We start from the raw sequence: 17,033 nt of genomic DNA on the forward strand, positions 1-17,033 counted from the left end.
TTCTCTGGCATCTGTTACATGGGTCGCTTGCAGATGCCCACGATTGGCTCAGCGCAGCCCTGTGAATGTCTTGGCGCGCGAAGCGCTTGAACAGACTCCACCATTCACTTATTCGGCAAAGCTTCCTCCAACATCAAAAGAGCAGTGAATCGCCATCTTCCCTATTGTCAAACTCCCTTGTCTTTCCATTGTTCTATTCACGATGGAGCAAGTGACGCACAATGGGCCTTGGGCCTCACTCAGCCTTTATTCACCTTTGATGAAGGCTATTGTTCTTAAATGCGCTTTCTTCTTTGCTTTCGCTGAAAGAAATTGACTTACTCTCCCTCTTGTTCATATATGCGCGAAAACACTCGAAGTTCTCGAAACGATCACTCTCTCGTCGTTCCAGAAACACACGAACATCACGACTTTACGAACTCTTATCTGAGACAGCAGGATCTGTCTCTCAGGCCACGAAACTCCCACGCTCTCGCGACGACTCTTACGAACCATTTCATGCCTCGAAACTCAATCGAGCCTTCTACGTCGTTCTTTACCACGAATCTCATCGGACAAGCTTCTAGCAAGATGTCTCTCACAGCAACTCTCCTAGCGCTTGTCGCTTCGACCACAGCCATGCCGCCTGTCTCTCCGGCAGCAATCGCGCCCAGAGCAGCCAATTCGACTGGATCTTACGAACTCGTCGCCGATTACTGCGGGGATACCTTCTTTGACCAATTCACAGCCTATACAGGCCCTGACCCCACCAACGGCCATGTCGTATACCAGTCACTCGCAGATGCTGCAGATCAGAAATTGGTCGGCTTCATCTACAACGCCACTTCTGGCAACTCGACTGCGTACATCGGACCTGACTCTACCAATCCTGCTCCCAATGGCCGAAACTCCGTCCGCTTGACGAGCAAGCAGACCTTCGAGGCTGGTAGCATGGCTGTCATCGACGTTCGTCACGCACCCAGCCAATACGGCGTCTGGCCCGCGATTTGGCTGCTCGGTAGCGAAGGCACTTGGCCAGCCAGCGGCGAATCTGACATCCTCGAGTATGTGCACGAGGACTCCCACAACGGCATGACTTTGCACACAGCTCCCGGCTGCAATGTCAACAATGCTTCTCTCGCCCAGCAGCAGGGCCGCCTTCTCCATACCAACTGCAATACCGGAAACGCCGCTACCGGCTGCTCCGTAGCTGCATACAACCAAACCCATCTCCCCGGCCCCTCAACCAAAGTCTTCTCCACCGCAGGCCGCAAATTCAACCTCCAAAGCGGCGGCGTCTACGTCCACGACTGGCAGCCCGACGGCATCACCGTCTGGATGTTCCCCCAAAACCATCTCCCCTCCGACCTCATCGCCGGCCACCCCAACCCATCCACCTGGAAACAAAAACCTCTCGCCAAATTCTCCGGCGACTGCGATTTCTCTACCGCTTTCAAGTCCATGCAACTGATCCTGAACATCGATTTCTGCGGCGATTGGGCTGGGAAAGTTTGGGAATCTTCGGGTGCTGCGAACGCCACGGGGGTTGCGACTTGTAATGATTATGTTGCTAATCACCCGGAGGTTTTCGAGGAGGCTTATTTCGAGATCGCGAGTGTGAGGTTTTATACCAATAATCGGCAGAAACCTGGTGCGGGGCCGACTTTTGAGAAGAGGGACGAGGGGAATATCAACTACCCTAATATTACGCGACCTGGGTGCAAGCATGGCCATGACATGACGACGACTTCGATTTCGACTCGACCCACGCCTTCCCTCAATGCTACAGGTCCGCACAACTGCACCGGCCATCATAACGCCACAGCTAGCTACACCGCCACAACTCTCGATTCACGCACCATCTCCCAAATCCTCGAGTCCGGTTCCACGAGCTCTTTCGCCATCGCTTGGTACATGGCCGCAGGTACGTTTCTCGTCTTTGCTTTCGTTTTGTAACTTAAGGCAGAGAGGCTTGACGTTTTTAGTCTTGATCATCGTGTCTTGGACGATTATGGTGTGGAGAGGGTGTCGGAGGGCGACGAAGAGGATGAATCGCGAACGGTTGGGGGTTGATGATGATGGGTATTGGGATTGGGCGAAGTAGGCCGCGCTACTATGGATTTTGTCGGGAAGCGGTTTGGATGTGACATGGAGGTACTATGATGGAAAAAAGTTTCTTGTTTGGATTCATATTAACTCTCTCTCTCTCTCTCTATTGTTTCTCGCTTCTTTCTTTGTGTTCCAAGTTTAAGTTCTTCGCACGCGCAGAGCGATCTGAAAAAAAAGTGCGGTCACCCAGATCGCTCATTGCGGAAATAAATCACACAACAGAAATCTTTCATCATAGAGGCTTCCGTGCCATTCCAGACCCTTCATTCAGTTGCTCCCGCAGCATGTAATTGCCCTGTATCTTCCGTAGACCCCAGCGCCAAGTCCCTCATTGGCAATGGGACGGTTGACTGAGATGTCTCTTGTCTCGGGTGAGTTGACATGCGTGTTTCTGCCAGAGTGCAGGTGTGCGCGAGAAGGAGAGACATGATGAAAGGCAAGGGCGCTTGGGTGAGAATGTGTTGAGCAAATATTCGGTCGATTGGACTTTCCTCCAAGCACTCACCTGTCAGTTGCAACGGAGATCTACATAGCATCTAGCCTTTCCGAGTGAGCGCAGGATAAATTCTATGCCTTTATTGGAAGCGAACTATATTGTAGAAGATAGTTAAATATCTGGATCCGAACTTGCGCTTCTTTGTCCTCGTGAATAGGTAGCAAGATGGCTCTGTTCTTGTCAGGTCGAGCTTCCTTGAAGAACGCTGGTTTGGCCTCTAGATAATCGGATACTTTATCGCGGAGCGCGAAGACGTCTCCGTCATCAGTTGCTCGAGTGTGTTTTGGGGTCGCAGCGCACATTGGCGTAGTCTCCATGTTCTGACTCTAGCTCCTCTCCTGTCAATCACGTTCTTCCGCTTGCGTAGTAACAAAGTATTCAAGCCTTGGGGCATGTACTGCGTGATTGTAGAAGCATCGATCGGGACCTCGCCTTCATCGAGTTTCACGTGCTCTGCAAACTTTGCGATGGCTCAGAGGAAGAGGGTGAAGTTGAAGTGGAATCGTGCTTGTTCTTGTTCAGCCCAGTGCTGTGGCATCGAGCCCAGTGTCGCGCACAGCTCCAGATCTAAGCCTTTTAGCAGGGAGGCGCGGCGTTATAAGGAGCACGAATAGATTTCAATGACTCTTTCTCAGTATCTCGACCGCCGACCGTTCAATTTCCAGCTCCTCGGCGTCCTCTTTTGGCGGCATTCTCTGTACATGCTTATTCGAAGCATTGGAATTCTGAGAAGTACGCAGCAGGCAGCTCGGGCCGTTTCGTGAAGCATTGACTCTTGACGCGTTTGCAGAGCCCCACTCAAGTCGCAGTATAAAACGCGCTTTCTCCCACCCTTCGGCTTTCTTTTTCCTTTCCACACCATCTGCACCCACACACGACATACCCAACTTTCGCGGCACCAGTGCCACACCAGTTCTTCTGCGAGCGAGGTTAGCAGAACATGAGCCAGAAGCCTCTGGCGCCAGATCGGTCAGTTCTTAAGACTTCCTCGAGTCTGCGGCAGACCATGGGACCGTGGCGACCTCTCCTGTCAGAGTCCGAGACTCGTCACCCAATGAAGGGGGCAGTGAAGTCGTTGCGGTAAAGCGGGGCAATGATTCTTACGCCGGGATGCAGCGCTTAATTCCTCCCCGGCATGCTGGAATAGTGAAGGCATCCCCATGGGCTCTGGGACCCTCTTTGTCCTGCGCCAGATCTTGCCAGAGGCTTCAGCCATGCTGGTACGCTGACCGCATGCATTTGATAAAACTGTGGAGGCGCAGGATGGCTTTTCGTATGTATGCCCAGCCCTTTGGATTACTGACAAAGTGTAGGCCATCAGCTGCTGGGCACAAATGCTTGGTACTGGAGGCCGTCAATACGCTTCGAGAGCATCACAAAGTGCAAGCCCGTATGATCTTGACAAGTCGCTATTATCGAGACATCACGACACTCCATTGACCGGTATATCGATGTCCTTTGAGATTCGTCGGATGGAAGCCGTCTGTGTGCCTCGACGCTGCGTCACATGTGCATGCATGGCTGCAATAGCATTGTAGAACATCAAAGCTTCCAGGCAGATCATGCAAGCCAGAAGTTTTCGAGCGTGAGCATGAGCTTGAGCGTGAGCGCTGATAGCGAACACAATGGAACCTAATGTGAAAGCTGAAGTGAGGTCGGGAGAGAACACAACCTTGAAATGGCGCGCACTCCACAATCGCATGGACCAAGCTCCGACTCGGCAATCTGGGGCAGGTACGTACAGCTCACGTTGATCACAAACACCTTCTAGAAACTTACGATACGACCGAGTCACCTTCAAACATCGAGACTACACCACAAACATGGCAGCAAGACTACCGCGCACTCTACGCGCACTCCCACGACCCGCGATCACTTCCCCCGCCCAGACACTCGCCTTACGACGAAGCTTCCAAACGAGTCGAAAACTGCTAGCCGACACCGTAATCCCACCCAAGAAACCCATCGGAGCATTCCGCGGATCGTGAGTTGAAAAAGGAAAACCCGAAGATGGACAAGAAGGTCGCAGTGTTGTTGATACGAGATTCAGATTATTCGGTTTCCTGCTGGGAACTGTGCTTGCAGGAAGCGGAATGTATTACTACGTGGTGGACGAGTACAAGGTTTCGAATGAGCTGTTGAATGAGGATATCTATGTGAGGAAGAGCGAGAGGAGATGGGTATTGGAGGAGGAAGATGGCTGACGTGAGACTAATAGGCTTTACAATCTGCGGTGACGAGGTTAGAGGGATATGTCAAGGCTCTTGAGGTTGAGGTTAAGGGGTCGAAGAAGTAGAGCTGCGGCGATGACGTTCAGGACAGCGAGCTCTTGGAGCCGTGAGAGATGGAACCGAACAAGGACGGAGTGGATGTCGGACGGTGGCCCGGACGTTGAGACTCTTCACTCTGCATTGAGGAACTTGGTGGCACGATCGTGTCAGAAACAGTCTGATGCGGGTATCAGCTCCTCTCTTTCGAGCCTCGTTTCCTAGGTCTTGTACAACATGATCACTATATACCCCCAAATGTCGCGTTGCTTCTGCGCAATGCGTAGCGTACTCGGCCGTCAAATCCAAAGATCTACGCTGTCTCGTGCAAGCAGATATATGTCAAATCCCTATATGCTCCCACAACGCCGGCCTGCTAGTCCCAATCCATCTGCATCTGAGCAAGAATCGATAGCTACAAATTTCGAACATGGCTTCTGCCACTACGATATGGTCTGCTTGACCTGGGCCTTTGCTTGCTCGACTTTCTCTGCTGCGATCTTGGCGAGCTTGTCCAGCTGTTCTTGTCGTGCTTTCCGCACGGCTCGGAAGAGCAGGACAAACATAAGCTCGACGCGTTCCTTGGTCATCATCAAGATACCTTGCACCAAGAATCCCTTGAGAAGTTGTGGCGCGACACCCTTCCAGAGTCCGAGAATACCGTCTCGCTCGACGATGAAAGCCATGACCTCGGTAAATGACTTGAAAGGCTTGCCCATCCTCTGTGGCGGTGGCTTTGATTGCAGGCCGACTTTGGCGATAATCAATGGCTGTGTCACAATGGTCGCAATCATCTTCGAGAGTGCTCCGAGGGCTACAAGATCTGTCAGCATATCCATTCCTGAACTTGGAGCCCGTCTTCACTCACCAAATGCCTCATGAGGCGCCAATCGCGTCTTATTTGGGAAGACCACGGCGTGTAATCTCTCATATGCACCATACGTGATGGATGGGTTAACCACCAAGACCATGCTAGCACTCAGACCCCTCCACAGGCCAGCCACACCGTCAGGTCCGTCAATCACTTCCTTCGCAGTCTCCATTATACCCTTCTTCTCGCTCTTCTTCTGCGTTTGCTGTCTCGTAGTCACAACACTGATTGGGATGGTGAACAATTGCGCCAATGCGCCGGCAATAGCCCCCAACGTCAACTCCACAGGCGTGCTCGCGACCTTCCTGCTCTTGGCAATCTTGTCATGGTAAAGCTCTCGTACAAGTCCATACCAGTAGAAATATGCGAAGTTTGTGCTGACGACACCGAGCAGGTTTCCACCAAGGCCATTGAAAAGTCCCGAAACACCTTCCTCTTGAATGATGTGCTGAATTGCGTGAAGTGTGCCTTCATAGTGTACCTCGCTCGGATCTGCGGCGTAGGTATCTGTTTTGCTTCTCTTGACTTGTGTTTGTAATCTCGTCTTGACGAGATCGAGCGGGTAGACGAGCGAGTTGGCAACCAGAGCTCCTGCTGAACCGGCAAGAGCCAGGCCCCAAGCAGGCATCTCTTCTTTCGAAGGTGCGGGTGCCATTATTGGCAATGTCTATATTATACGATCCTGATCTCCGAGGTCGAGGCCGAGGCCAGTGGTGGGGCGGTGAGGAAAGTAGTCGGATTATCGTTGTGGTATCATATGGGAAAGTGTAGAACTCGTGATCGCTGTATTGTACAAAGATCTTATTCTTCTGGATACTGGTAAACAAAAGTAACAAAGGACAAGGCCGAGCGAGATGATGCTGGCCCAGTTGCAGCCTTCATCATGCTGCCGTTCTGAGGGCCGAGGTTGGAGCATATCGGTCCAGCTACTTTTTCGGCGATAAATCGCTGGGATTGCCGCGAGCACGGTGCACAGAATGGCTGGGATCGCACGGCCGTATCGGCAGCAATTCCGTTCACTCGAAATTCCGACGACGACCACATCACGTTGTGCCTTTCACTTCATCCCTTCAGTCTTTGTGATCCGGCGACACCGACAAACCAGGCATGAGATAGCCCACACAGCTACAATCTCCTTGACTTTCTCCCCACCGAAAACCATTTTGTGAAACGAGTTGAAGAGAAGCAGTTGCAGCGTATGCACTGAGGGACAGACAGACGTCTACCCAAAAGTCTGCTACTCACCGAACGTTCCCCCGAGATCTTGCAAGCGCAGTCAGTGCTGTAAATAGTAAGACTGGACCTTCACCTCCCACTGAATCAATAATACAGCGCCTGCTGCCACCACTCACACCTCGAATTCGCAGAATCATCAACCACCTGCGTAACTCCCGTAACATTCAGCACATTCATACTCGCATTCCTTCCAAAAACCGGGAAACTCGGGACTCCAGGTCCATTCGGGTCGCCAGTCATCGCAAAATTTGTGATATACTCCTGCAAAACAATCGCAGTGTCGGGCGAAGTGAGGCTTTCACCATTATAGAACGTGTAAGCGATGTCATTTCCATGCAGAGCGGGTGGAACAGCGAATTGATAGGAGTGGGTGCGGTTTTGGTAAGCCTTGTCGAGGAAAAAGGTGTTACAAGTGAAAACAGCTTCCGAAAGCGCGTTTGAGATGCGAGCGATTTGGTCGGGGTAGTTGGAGCTTGGGTAGAGGACGTTTCCCAGGTACTTTGCGATTTGGGGGAAGCTGGGGAGGGTTGGAAGGAAGATTTGCAGCTGGGCGTAATAGGTGGTGTCGTTTTGACTGTAGGGTGATGTGAAGAGGAGGCCTTCGTCGGCGTTGTGGCCGACCATGACGTTTACGTCTTTGGCGAACTGGCCTTTGGCCAGGAGCTGGCCTGGGAGCTGTGGGGTGAAGATGCCGTCGACAACGGGACCGTAGGTGAATTGTCCGTATGATGATGTGCCGACTTGGATGATGTTTGCGGTCTGGAGGGTCTCGTATGGAAGTTTCCGAGCTTCCTCGATCGTGGACACGTTCAGAAGTTTCAGATAGGCGTTGTAGACTTTTTCTTGCTCAACAGTGCTGACGTATGGTTGGAAGCCTGGACTTTGTAGGATTGCTTGCTGGAAAGCAATTGGCTTCTGGCCTCCGAATGCTGTGATCTGATGCATGATAGAGCCACCACCTGCAGACTCTCCGATCAATGTGATTCTGTTCGGGTCGCCTGTGTTTACAATATTGTCAGCATTACTCATTCCCGATCAGGAAATTTCATGGCACTTGCCTCCAAACTTTTTGATGTTCTGCTTGACCCACTCGATGGCCAGCCTCTGGTCGTAAAAAGCGGCATTTGCGGTGCCATTTTGTTGAAACGTAGGGCCTGAAAGCCAACCGAAAGCGCCAAGTCTGTAGTTCAAAGCAACATACTGCGTCACAGTTAGCGACAACATCGGCCCTGAATCTGTATGATTCCCCTCACAATGATGCCCGAGTTGCCATTATCCTGGCTTCTCGCAATCAATCCAGCAGGATTACCAGTACTGCCTTTATCTCCACCAGTGTATCCACCTCCGTATATCCACACCAAGACAGGAGCACCCTCGTTCTTGTTTTCATTTCTCTTGTCAAATATGTTCTTGGGCACGTGAACATCGAGGAACAAGCAATCTTCTGTTGTTCTGGGATCTTGTGCTGGCAGTGCACCACTCCCAGAACTGCTCGTATTGAAATCTGAAGGGCTGAAATTTGTCTTGCCCTGCAAGTATTGAGGAATGAATTCTGAGGCAAGCAGGAGCCAAGCAGGGCTAGCTTGAGGACATATTCGTCCAATTTCGCCAGTCCGAATGACAGATCGGTCCTTCAATGGAGGTTGGGGAGCGCGAAATCTTAGATCGCCCGTTGGAGGTTGGGCATAGCGAATGTTGGAGAAGTTGTAGTATTGGCCTGTTTCGTTGAACACGGTGGCTCGTTGCACGACGTATCCCAGGTCGATTGTGGGAAGTTGAGTCGTGCGCTGTGTGAGTTCGGTAGCAGGTCGTGCGGAGACTGTGGTCAAAGAAAAGAGAAGTGTGACAGCATGGAGTGATGACAGCATCTTTCTTGATTTCCTCAGATTGGCCTTGGAGAGGAAAGACGAAAAGGGAAAAGAAGCTCAAGAGTGCACTACAGTGACTACACGTCCATTGATTGAACAGAGTCCGAAGATGTAGTTAGAGGCGTGGAGGGAAGAAGACCGCAATACCTACCAATCAAGCGAGCAGTCTTTGCTTCTTGTACTCGATCTTGACCTTCCTCCAGCGCATGCGATGATGATTGATGCATAAGCACCGGCTCGTAGTCCAGAAGAGGCAAGTACGTTCGCCTAGAGCTGAGACAGGATCCGAAATATGCATGGGTTGGAGGCGGTCGGTCTTCGCAGCAGGATGCATGCACAACGTTGGCCAAGTCGAGTCAACGGCATTCTTGTCAGCGTGCCACGCGGTAGACGCAAGACATCTTGGCTTCTGGATTCTGGAATAACGATGTGCAACATGATTATAATTAAGCTTGTGCAACAACGTGGCAATGGGATGGGCATGCTTGATACGTAGCTCTACAGCAACCCGGCTGGAGGCGAAAGCGTTTTGGGCATCATGTGCGATGATGCGGTCTCGCGGTGAGGAGCCGGTGGAGATGCCGAAGGATTGGAGATGACTTTCAGCCTTTCAGGCACAAACTCTTCGGGCATCGCTATCGCAGTCAGCGAGATCAGTCAGGTAACAACTGCACTGTCTTACTGCTCGACATTATTGCACTTTTCCAGGGCTTTCTAAAGCATCAATCAATACAGTATGTACAGTACATAATCTGCTCGATGATATTTGCCGACTCGCTCGTGCCGCTCGTGGTCTGCAGGCATCATATCCGGCCGAGGTTCCCGAGTCGCTCCATCATCTCCACACGCTCCTATCGGCCTATCAAACAAGCGTGCGCAGAACAACAGGGTAACGGTATTAATATTGTCGGGCTCGTACCTCAAACGACAAAACGCGCCGCTCCTATGCAGGATGCCAGGTTTACCTGATACAGTGTGCCGCAAAGCAGAAGTCATCCCGATCGCCGCTAATACCCAGTGACAAACACATACAATTTCTCTGTCTTCAATTTTTCGCACAAGGCTCCGGATGTGCTGTGTCACCCCGTCTACCATGCTGTCCCCAAAGGCCGTGCGTCATAAGCTCTATAGTATTACAACGACATTACATGACATACATAAGATTGGTGTCTGCGAGACATGTCAGCAAGGCTGTGTTGCGCATGCCAAGGTGGCGGAGCAGTGCACATGAAACATACCAAGAGGATGGCTACAGCTCAGCTGTGGCTTTTGAGAATACTTGCCCTCCAGGTTGTCGCGAATGCTGTTGAGCAATTGGACGTAGCTCTGCTGAGGGTTCTTCTTGAGTGCGTTGATAAAGGCCCAAGACATCGCTCCAGTAGCTTCGCCATCGATATTGGCGTCTTGCCTGTGCACAAAAATAGGTTAGCCTACGTCTTTGCAGTCGCGTGCGCGTGATGCTTCTGCGACGTTGTGGTGTTCCGCGCTGTCTGTGAGTCGATAGTGCCAACGCAACTCAAAGTCCCTCCGCCATGAGGCAGCCTGGTAAGGCTCCTCAAGGCAGAGAGACTGAGAATTTTTTTTGTTGAACACTATCTCATCATCAAACGACTCGCATGAATGCAGCAGAGCTCCTCCAACGCCACGCTGAAATGCAGCAATCAATCAAAGCCCTTCAGAAATGGTTCCACATGGGAACGCCTTCACAAGGACTGTGATGTCCGATACTGGGCATAAACATGGGCTCGTCGGCAAAATGGGGATCAACATACGATGTCTGGGTGTCCTTGCTTCCACTCCACATGATGACATCTGCCGGAGATGTCTTTGTTCGCAGGTTGCGTTCATAGGTATCGCTACCACTAGTAGCTTTCTTAAAGAATCCAAGCGCGGTAGAAGCCATGCCGCCAATGTCTCCTCTTGCATAAGACGATACAATGCCAAGCAAGCCTTGACCGGCCTCTTTGGCGAGATTTGGTTCTTTGAGCACACCTTGCGTGGAGTAGATGTATGGTAGATCGAGTGCTGAACCCGAATGGCAGGAATCGAAGATTGCCGTCAGGCGCACACCGGGCTGGAGAGATTGCACCCTACCAATATTAGCTTTATCCCACTTTTTAGTCATGGTAGACTCACATAATACGATGCATCTCGTCGTCCACAATGTGTCCAGCTTGTCTGAAATCCACGGGATAAATGACCTCATCATATCCATCTTCCTCATCACCGTCCAGATCCTTAGTCTGACCACCGTGCCCCGAGTAGTGGAAGAAGAGTGAATCGTTGGGCCTGGCATCCTTGACCAGCCAATGCATCGCTCTCAGGATGTTTGCCTTGGTAGGCTGGCTCATGGGGTTCTGCTGGTCATCTGTGAGCGTGACCATGTCTTCTCGCTTGTACCCGAAATACTCGTTCAAGTATGTTGACATGTTCTTGACGTCGTTTATGCATCCTCGCAGCTGTCCTCGTTGTCCGAAGTAGTTGATGCCTATGAGCAGTGCTTTTCTCCTGCCTGTGCAATTCGAGTACTGGAAAGTGTATCCGCTCGGCGCGCCGTGTCCGAATTGCTGTGTCTGCTGCGGAGGAGGTGGAGGTCTGCCGTAGTCTGGGCGATGTGTCAGCAAAAGCTACGAAAGCCAACCGGTTCACACTTACTGCCTTGTGGTGGTCCTGGCGGCGGTCTGTTATACTGCTGAGGCGGCGGAGCTCCATATCCTTGCGGAGGAGGGGTTTGCTGATATCCATTTCCGAATTGTGGTGGTTGAGGCGACGGTGCGCCGTATCCAGCGCCATACTGTGGAGCGGGCGGAGGAGTGCCATATCCATATTGGGGAGCTGGAGGGCCATACTGCTGAGGAGGGGGATATCCGTTGAAGCCGTGCTGTTGAGGCGGCGGATAGCCCTGCTGGTTGTGGTAACCTTGGCCTGGATAGTACGACATGGCTGGCGGAAAGTGCGCTCAGGTGTTGAAGAGAGTGTGTGTGGGAGTTGTTCAGGTTGAAGTGCTCGGCTGAGTCGGCACTGCGCCAACCTGCTGACGCGCCGAGAATGTTTCACAGTGGCGAGGATGGCAGTATTTATCCTCGTGTGGAGCCAGGGACTCGAGGGAGGGGTTCTGTGGAGTAGGTAGGTCGAGGCGGTATCGATACCCGATCTATCTTGAGACTGCGTATGAGTATGAGTGTGAGTGTGTGCGTGCTGCGGCGGGCGGCTGAGCAGAAGTCAAAGTCAACAGGTCGGCCTGTGCCTGTGACGATGCTGTGTGCGGTGCGGTATACGCCAGGACCAGCGGGAAGCGAAGCGATGGGCGGTCACCGTGTAGACTTGGTGACTTTCCTCCAAGGATTCCTCAGGCTTCGTGACGCGCCAGCGCCAACAAATGCATACACTCTTAGGTAGAGACAGAATTTTGTGTCAAGGCTTGTTGGTCAACGCCTCGCCTCGCCTCGCCTCGCATGCTGTCGAGCCGCTCGGCCTTCTTGGCGCGTCGAGGGGTAAAACTACATACAAGTCCGAATGTCCCGTCCCGTCCCGTTCTTCGCCATGGCTCCTTTCTCGAAACATCAGGTCCATCTTCTACTCTCATCAGATCCACCTTGCCAATTCGGCGGCCAATTCTGCAATCACAGCCAGTATTGATTCATCTTGCTAGAAGCTGCCGGTAGCATGGATCATTTTCTTGACGGTCGCTCCGAAGCCACAGCATGCAGTCTACAGTCTAGTCGACCGCCGCCGCATTATGCAGCCTTGCGACCAATAGGACATCACAATTTAAGCCTGGTCTGATACTGCCAGACAGACCCGAACTTCTTCATTCGACGCTTCGAGCATACCACGTGCATCTCTGCTCCGATGTAAGCTTCTGCCAGCAGGACTATGCCACATGCGTCTAGATACGTTCTTCAGGTACATAGCCGGCATGCCTGCTCATCAACGTGGAAGCCACAGAGGAGCCTGCCAGAGGCGTTTTCGTGGCTGGCTGGCCACAGCTTCAACAATGAAGCACCAATTGGACCCGTGCGCGCACAATCAACTCACAGCGGTGTGCTTTGCATCGAGCATCATCTCACTCTTCACCTGCATCTGCGTTGTCAAAGCCACTCACGCCACAACCATGCCATGCCATGAGGAGCAATCGCGGTATCCGCGTGGCACAGTGTTTACTGGCAGTGCATGTTCAGGGAATGACAGAACGAATCTTGAAAGGAGGTGGTGATGCGCTACATCACCCATGTCACCAACTCATCTCTCTTTGGGAACCCGTTCGCCCAGAATTGGACTCCCGCTGAGCGTCACAGTTGCATTTGTAACAGGTGCAAAATCCAGGACTCCATTCACTACACCCATGCTACTAGCCACTATCTGCTCTCGAGCAGCAAGATCTCACGATGGTCCTGAACTCTTCGCGCGACAGGGATTCGAGTAACAAATGGTAAAGCTCAGAAATTGATCCTGCCGCTCTGACGGGATTCGTTTGGAGCTTGCAGCTATAGCTCTGTGGGTCGGCATCTAAGAAGCACTGACATGATCGCACTGACTACATGCCAAATGATTCCTCCGATAGCTGCAACGAATCAGGCACCGATGAACACAGCTCCTGCAGTCACCTAAATTTCGAAATGATGCTAACGAAGCCACGCCAAGTCACGGTAGCTTCGACGCAGGTGACTATGCATGCAATATCGAACTTTCTACTTCAGCCCTGCGAACAATAGCAGACTAGCGCTCCTGTGAACAGCCATCATTGAGGTTAGGCATAGCTCGGCACGAGCGACGGACATAGTCCAGGCCCATCTGTACCTGGCAAGGCTGACCATCATCCTCAATCCAGCAATCAGATACAGGCGATTGTCCAAAGATTTTAGTGTACCACTCTTCTGGGCTGCAGCCACCAAAGTTTGCTGGCAGAGTCCCGATATAGTGGTATAACCTGTTCTAGATTAGAATGGCCTTAGCTAAGGTAACGATTAGGGTTAAGAAGGAGGGTGTTCTTAGTGCGACAGCTTGCCTAATTAGTCGACTAGCAGTCGACTAGATAGATAGGGGTTAACTCTAATATTAATACGTATTACTAGCACTATAGGCCTATATATAGTCGCTGTTTTAACGTTGCTATTACTATTGCTATCGCTATATTAACTTGACGTTACTATTACTATTGCTATCGCTATATTAACTCTACCTATTATTACTATCGCTATATTATCTCTACCTCTTACTACTATTACTATATTAATTAGAAGTCCTTCTCTTACCCTTTATCTTACGTATCGCGTCGTCGTTGTCTATCTAGTTATATTTAGAAGCTACTATTCGCTCTAATCCGAGGTTTATAACTCTAGAAGGTCTTTAAGGCGTTATAAGGTCGATAAAGGACGTATTCGACGCTCGAGGCGTATCGCTAGTTAAATCTACCTTTTTAACTAAGTCGATATCTATAGGCTATACCGACTATATATTTAGCAACAACTCGCAACGTAGCGGCGGCTCGAAGTAAAAGCGCGTAAGTAACGATAATAGAGCCTAATTAGTACGCTATTATCGCTATCGCGGCGGCCGCGCTATAGCTAGCGCTCGGAAGGTTATTATTATCGATCGAGTTAGAGTCGTCGGCTGCGCTAGAAGGTATAAGGTCTACTACCGCAGCCGCTTACTTATAAAAGTAACCTTAGGGGCGCCGCTCTCGTAGTAATTAGTAATGGAGTAGTTAGTAAGGCTATATAGCGTATCCTTAACCTTACGAAGGAAGCCGCGTATATAGCTATCGCGTACTACTAGATTAACGGTCTTATTATCGCGAATATAATAGAAGTATTAAAATAGGCCCTCGGCGGCCTTATTATAGTGCGACCTTAAATTACGAAGATATAGATCTTTTATAGTCTATAGCTTCCGCGTATCTTCGTAGCCTTCTAGCTATAACTAATCGCTATCTCGCTGCTTTTAATATAGGCTTATCTTTATAGAATTAAAGCTAGTATACTAATTAACGTATACCTGTTATTGCTAGAGTGTTAATAGCGTAACAAACAGGTAGAACCTAAGGATATAGTAATAAGGTAGGTAGGTTTAAAACTACGGAAGGCAGTTATAGTAAGCCGGAGCCGGCTCCTGTCTATTATATAGCACAAGGCTATAGTAGGTTAGTAGGCCCTTTGCCTTATACTCTTCTACGATTAATAGCTGCTTTCTAACAAGGTCCTAAGCCGCTAGAGGTTAAAGCCGCTCGAAGAATAGTATCTCTTTAACCTTCTAGAAGTTAGTAGATTTTCTAACCCGGTATAATTAAAGGTCTGCCTTCTATAACAATCGAGCGTTAATTGTTATTAGCTCGACTATAGTGCTATATATAGACAGCTAGACTATCTCTTTCCTCTTATCGTATTTAATAGCATTGTAATAGCCTTCGAGAGGCGATGTTATCCGGACCTATATTAAAAGAGGGCTTCCTAGCCGTACCTAAGTCGCCTATAGATACGACTTCTTACGCTAGTTATTAAGGAGGTATTGTACCTGTTTATCCGAGGCGTATTTGTCTCTTAATTCCTATACGATTCTATCGATAGTATCGATAACTTCTACGTTACTACGGGCGTAGTAAATCGTATAGGAAAACAGCCGCTAAACCTATAGATACTACTTCTCGGGGAAGTGTCGTAGGAAGGTCTCTTTAGCGTATCGTTAATAGAGATATATAGTTATAGCCTCCTCTTTAAATGCTAGTCGAATAGCGCGTTGTTCTTAAGCCGAGTCGTTAGTTATAGCTACTATAGGCTTCTAGCCGGGTACCTATTTCTTTAATACTTAAAGCCTAGCCTTAATTAGCTTTGCTCGCTAGCTCTATAGCAATATATGCCCCTCTAGTATCTAGGAGCCGAAGGCATTACGGATATAGACTATAAATAGGTAGAAGTTATTATCGGACGTTTTATAGGTCGCATCGAAGAGAAATAACTATATATAGACAGTTAGTCGTTACTATCGAAATTTGTGTATTAGGAAGAAAGCCGGAAAGCTAATACCTAAGGCACTACTAGCTCCGAAGAAATAGGAACCTATATTACTAGCAATACTACTATTTAGCAACTTACGCTACTAGTCGGCCCGCTATATAACACCCTTATACTAGAATGCCTCTATACGAATAGAGAGAGCCTTATAGGAAAGTCCTACGTCTATAATATCGTCTATAAGAGGGCCGAGATAACGATTAAGGTTGTCTAGCTATAATCGAATATTGCCCTTCTTAGTTAGGAACACCCTCTTTATATTCTTCTTTATAGACTACTTTATAATACCTTTCTTTGTATAGTACGCTCTAATAATAGCAAGACGACCTATATTAGTACCCTTCTGTTAGGACTAAAGAGGTTATACGTAATTAGTATATAACTAGGCTCGAGTAAAGCTAGGGTCTTAATGCCTTAGGTAGGGCTTAGCGCTTAGCGTTAGGCTAACTAGCCTACCTTCCTCCCTCTCCTCTTAGATCTCTATCGAATACTACCTGTACCCACTACTACCCTATCTACCTGCTAATATAACCCTTCTTATATAGTATTCAATCTACCCTTTAAGGGCAGTAGCTAGATAGTCCTTATTTTAAGCTTTTAGCGGTATAGCTACGAAAACTATCGATTTAACTATATTACGCTTAAAGAACGGGACCTATACGTACTATTCTATTAAAACAACCGTACTAATTATCAAGCAAGGCCTTCTATACGGCCTATTATACTAAATTAATCGCACTAAGCCAATATCTACTAATTCCGCTACATCCGTATCTTAGGGGCCTATAATATATTATCGGTGCTACCCCTTATTATAATAGCCGGCTTATTACGAAACAATAACCGTACTGCCGCTAGTAGCGCTAGCAACGACAACGCTAGTAGTATAGTGCCTGCTAAAGTGCCTACTAAAGTGCCTCCTACTAAGGTACCTACTAAGGAGCCTACTAGAGGGCCTACTAAAGAACCTATAATCGAAGGGGATAACCTATCGTTGCCCGTTAACGATATTCTTAGCAATATTGTTAACCGTCGATATAGCTAACTAGCCTTCGGGCCCTAGCTAGTAGCGAGACTTTAAGAAGCTACCTAAAACAGGCTCGCTACCTTGCGTTAGAAACAATAGCTAAAGGATAATCTCCTCGAGATTCGCCGCCTATAGGAAGCCCTAACAACTACTACTAAACCGGAACTAGT

The 17,033-nt window shown here is 49.5% G+C and overlaps 5 protein-coding genes across 5 annotated transcripts; 2 read left to right on the plus strand and 3 right to left on the minus strand.

Annotated features, from left to right (window-relative positions):
• Positions 1-639: 639 nt before the first annotated feature.
• MYCFIDRAFT_110889 (glycoside hydrolase family 16 protein) lies at positions 640-1,617 on the plus strand (the record flags this gene model as incomplete). Its single annotated transcript, XM_007933249.1, has 1 exon — positions 640-1,617. A coding segment is annotated over one exon (978 nt), but the record flags the coding sequence as incomplete, so codon positions are not given.
• Positions 1,618-4,358: 2,741 nt separating this feature from the next.
• MYCFIDRAFT_89043 (uncharacterized protein) lies at positions 4,359-6,563 on the minus strand. Its single transcript, XM_007933250.1, has 4 exons — positions 5,720-6,563; positions 4,803-5,665; positions 4,635-4,740; positions 4,359-4,568 (listed from the first exon to the last, which is right to left on the minus strand). Exons 1-2 carry the CDS (start codon positions 6,375-6,377, stop codon positions 5,295-5,297), a joined length of 1,029 nt encoding a protein of 342 aa, XP_007931441.1. The 5' UTR covers positions 6,378-6,563; the 3' UTR covers positions 4,359-4,568; positions 4,635-4,740; positions 4,803-5,294.
• Positions 4,489-4,880, plus strand: MYCFIDRAFT_103611 (uncharacterized protein; the record flags this gene model as incomplete). Its single annotated transcript, XM_007933251.2, has 3 exons — positions 4,489-4,568; positions 4,635-4,740; positions 4,803-4,880. Coding segments are annotated over 3 exons (264 nt in total), but the record flags the coding sequence as incomplete, so codon positions are not given.
• A 479-nt stretch (positions 6,564-7,042) lies between the features above and the next one.
• Positions 7,043-9,518, minus strand: MYCFIDRAFT_191094 (uncharacterized protein; the record flags this gene model as incomplete). The annotated part of the gene is made up of 4 exons (XM_007933252.1): positions 7,043-7,956; positions 8,017-8,158; positions 8,212-8,745; positions 9,501-9,518. The coding sequence occupies 4 exons, from the start codon at positions 9,516-9,518 to the stop codon at positions 7,043-7,045; spliced, it is 1,608 nt and encodes a 535-aa protein (XP_007931443.1).
• Positions 9,519-9,711: 193 nt separating this feature from the next.
• On the minus strand, positions 9,712-12,214 carry MYCFIDRAFT_60753 (uncharacterized protein). Its single transcript, XM_007933139.1, has 5 exons — positions 11,482-12,214; positions 10,963-11,431; positions 10,599-10,916; positions 10,065-10,234; positions 9,712-9,996 (listed from the first exon to the last, which is right to left on the minus strand). The coding sequence occupies exons 1-5, from the start codon at positions 11,765-11,767 to the stop codon at positions 9,971-9,973; spliced, it is 1,269 nt and encodes a 422-aa protein (XP_007931330.1). The 5' UTR covers positions 11,768-12,214; the 3' UTR covers positions 9,712-9,970.
• Between the last annotated feature and the right edge of the window lie 4,819 nt (positions 12,215-17,033).

The sequence above is a fragment of the Pseudocercospora fijiensis genome, assembly GCF_000340215.1.
Source record: "Pseudocercospora fijiensis CIRAD86 unplaced genomic scaffold MYCFIscaffold_10, whole genome shotgun sequence".
NCBI lineage: Eukaryota > Fungi > Ascomycota > Dothideomycetes > Mycosphaerellales > Mycosphaerellaceae > Pseudocercospora > Pseudocercospora fijiensis.

Excerpts from the sequence above, each read along its gene's own strand:
- MYCFIDRAFT_89043 (XM_007933250.1), bottom strand. The coding sequence starts at position 6,377 with ATGGCACCCGCACCTTCGAAAGAAGAGATGCCTGCTTGGGGCCTGGCT. Across the intron at positions 5,666-5,719 it reads GGCGCCTCATGAGGCATTTG|CCCTCGGAGCACTCTCGAAG; the intron begins GTGAGTGAAGAC and ends CAGATCTTGTAG.
- MYCFIDRAFT_60753 (XM_007933139.1), bottom strand. The coding sequence starts at position 11,767 with ATGTCGTACTATCCAGGCCAAGGTTACCACAACCAGCAGGGCTATCCG. Across the intron at positions 10,235-10,598 it reads AGCAAGGACACCCAGACATC|GCAAGACGCCAATATCGATG; the intron begins GTATGTTGATCC and ends TTTTGTGCACAG. Across the intron at positions 9,997-10,064 it reads GAGCTGTAGCCATCCTCTTG|ACACCAATCTTATGTATGTC; the intron begins GTATGTTTCATG and ends CATGTCTCGCAG.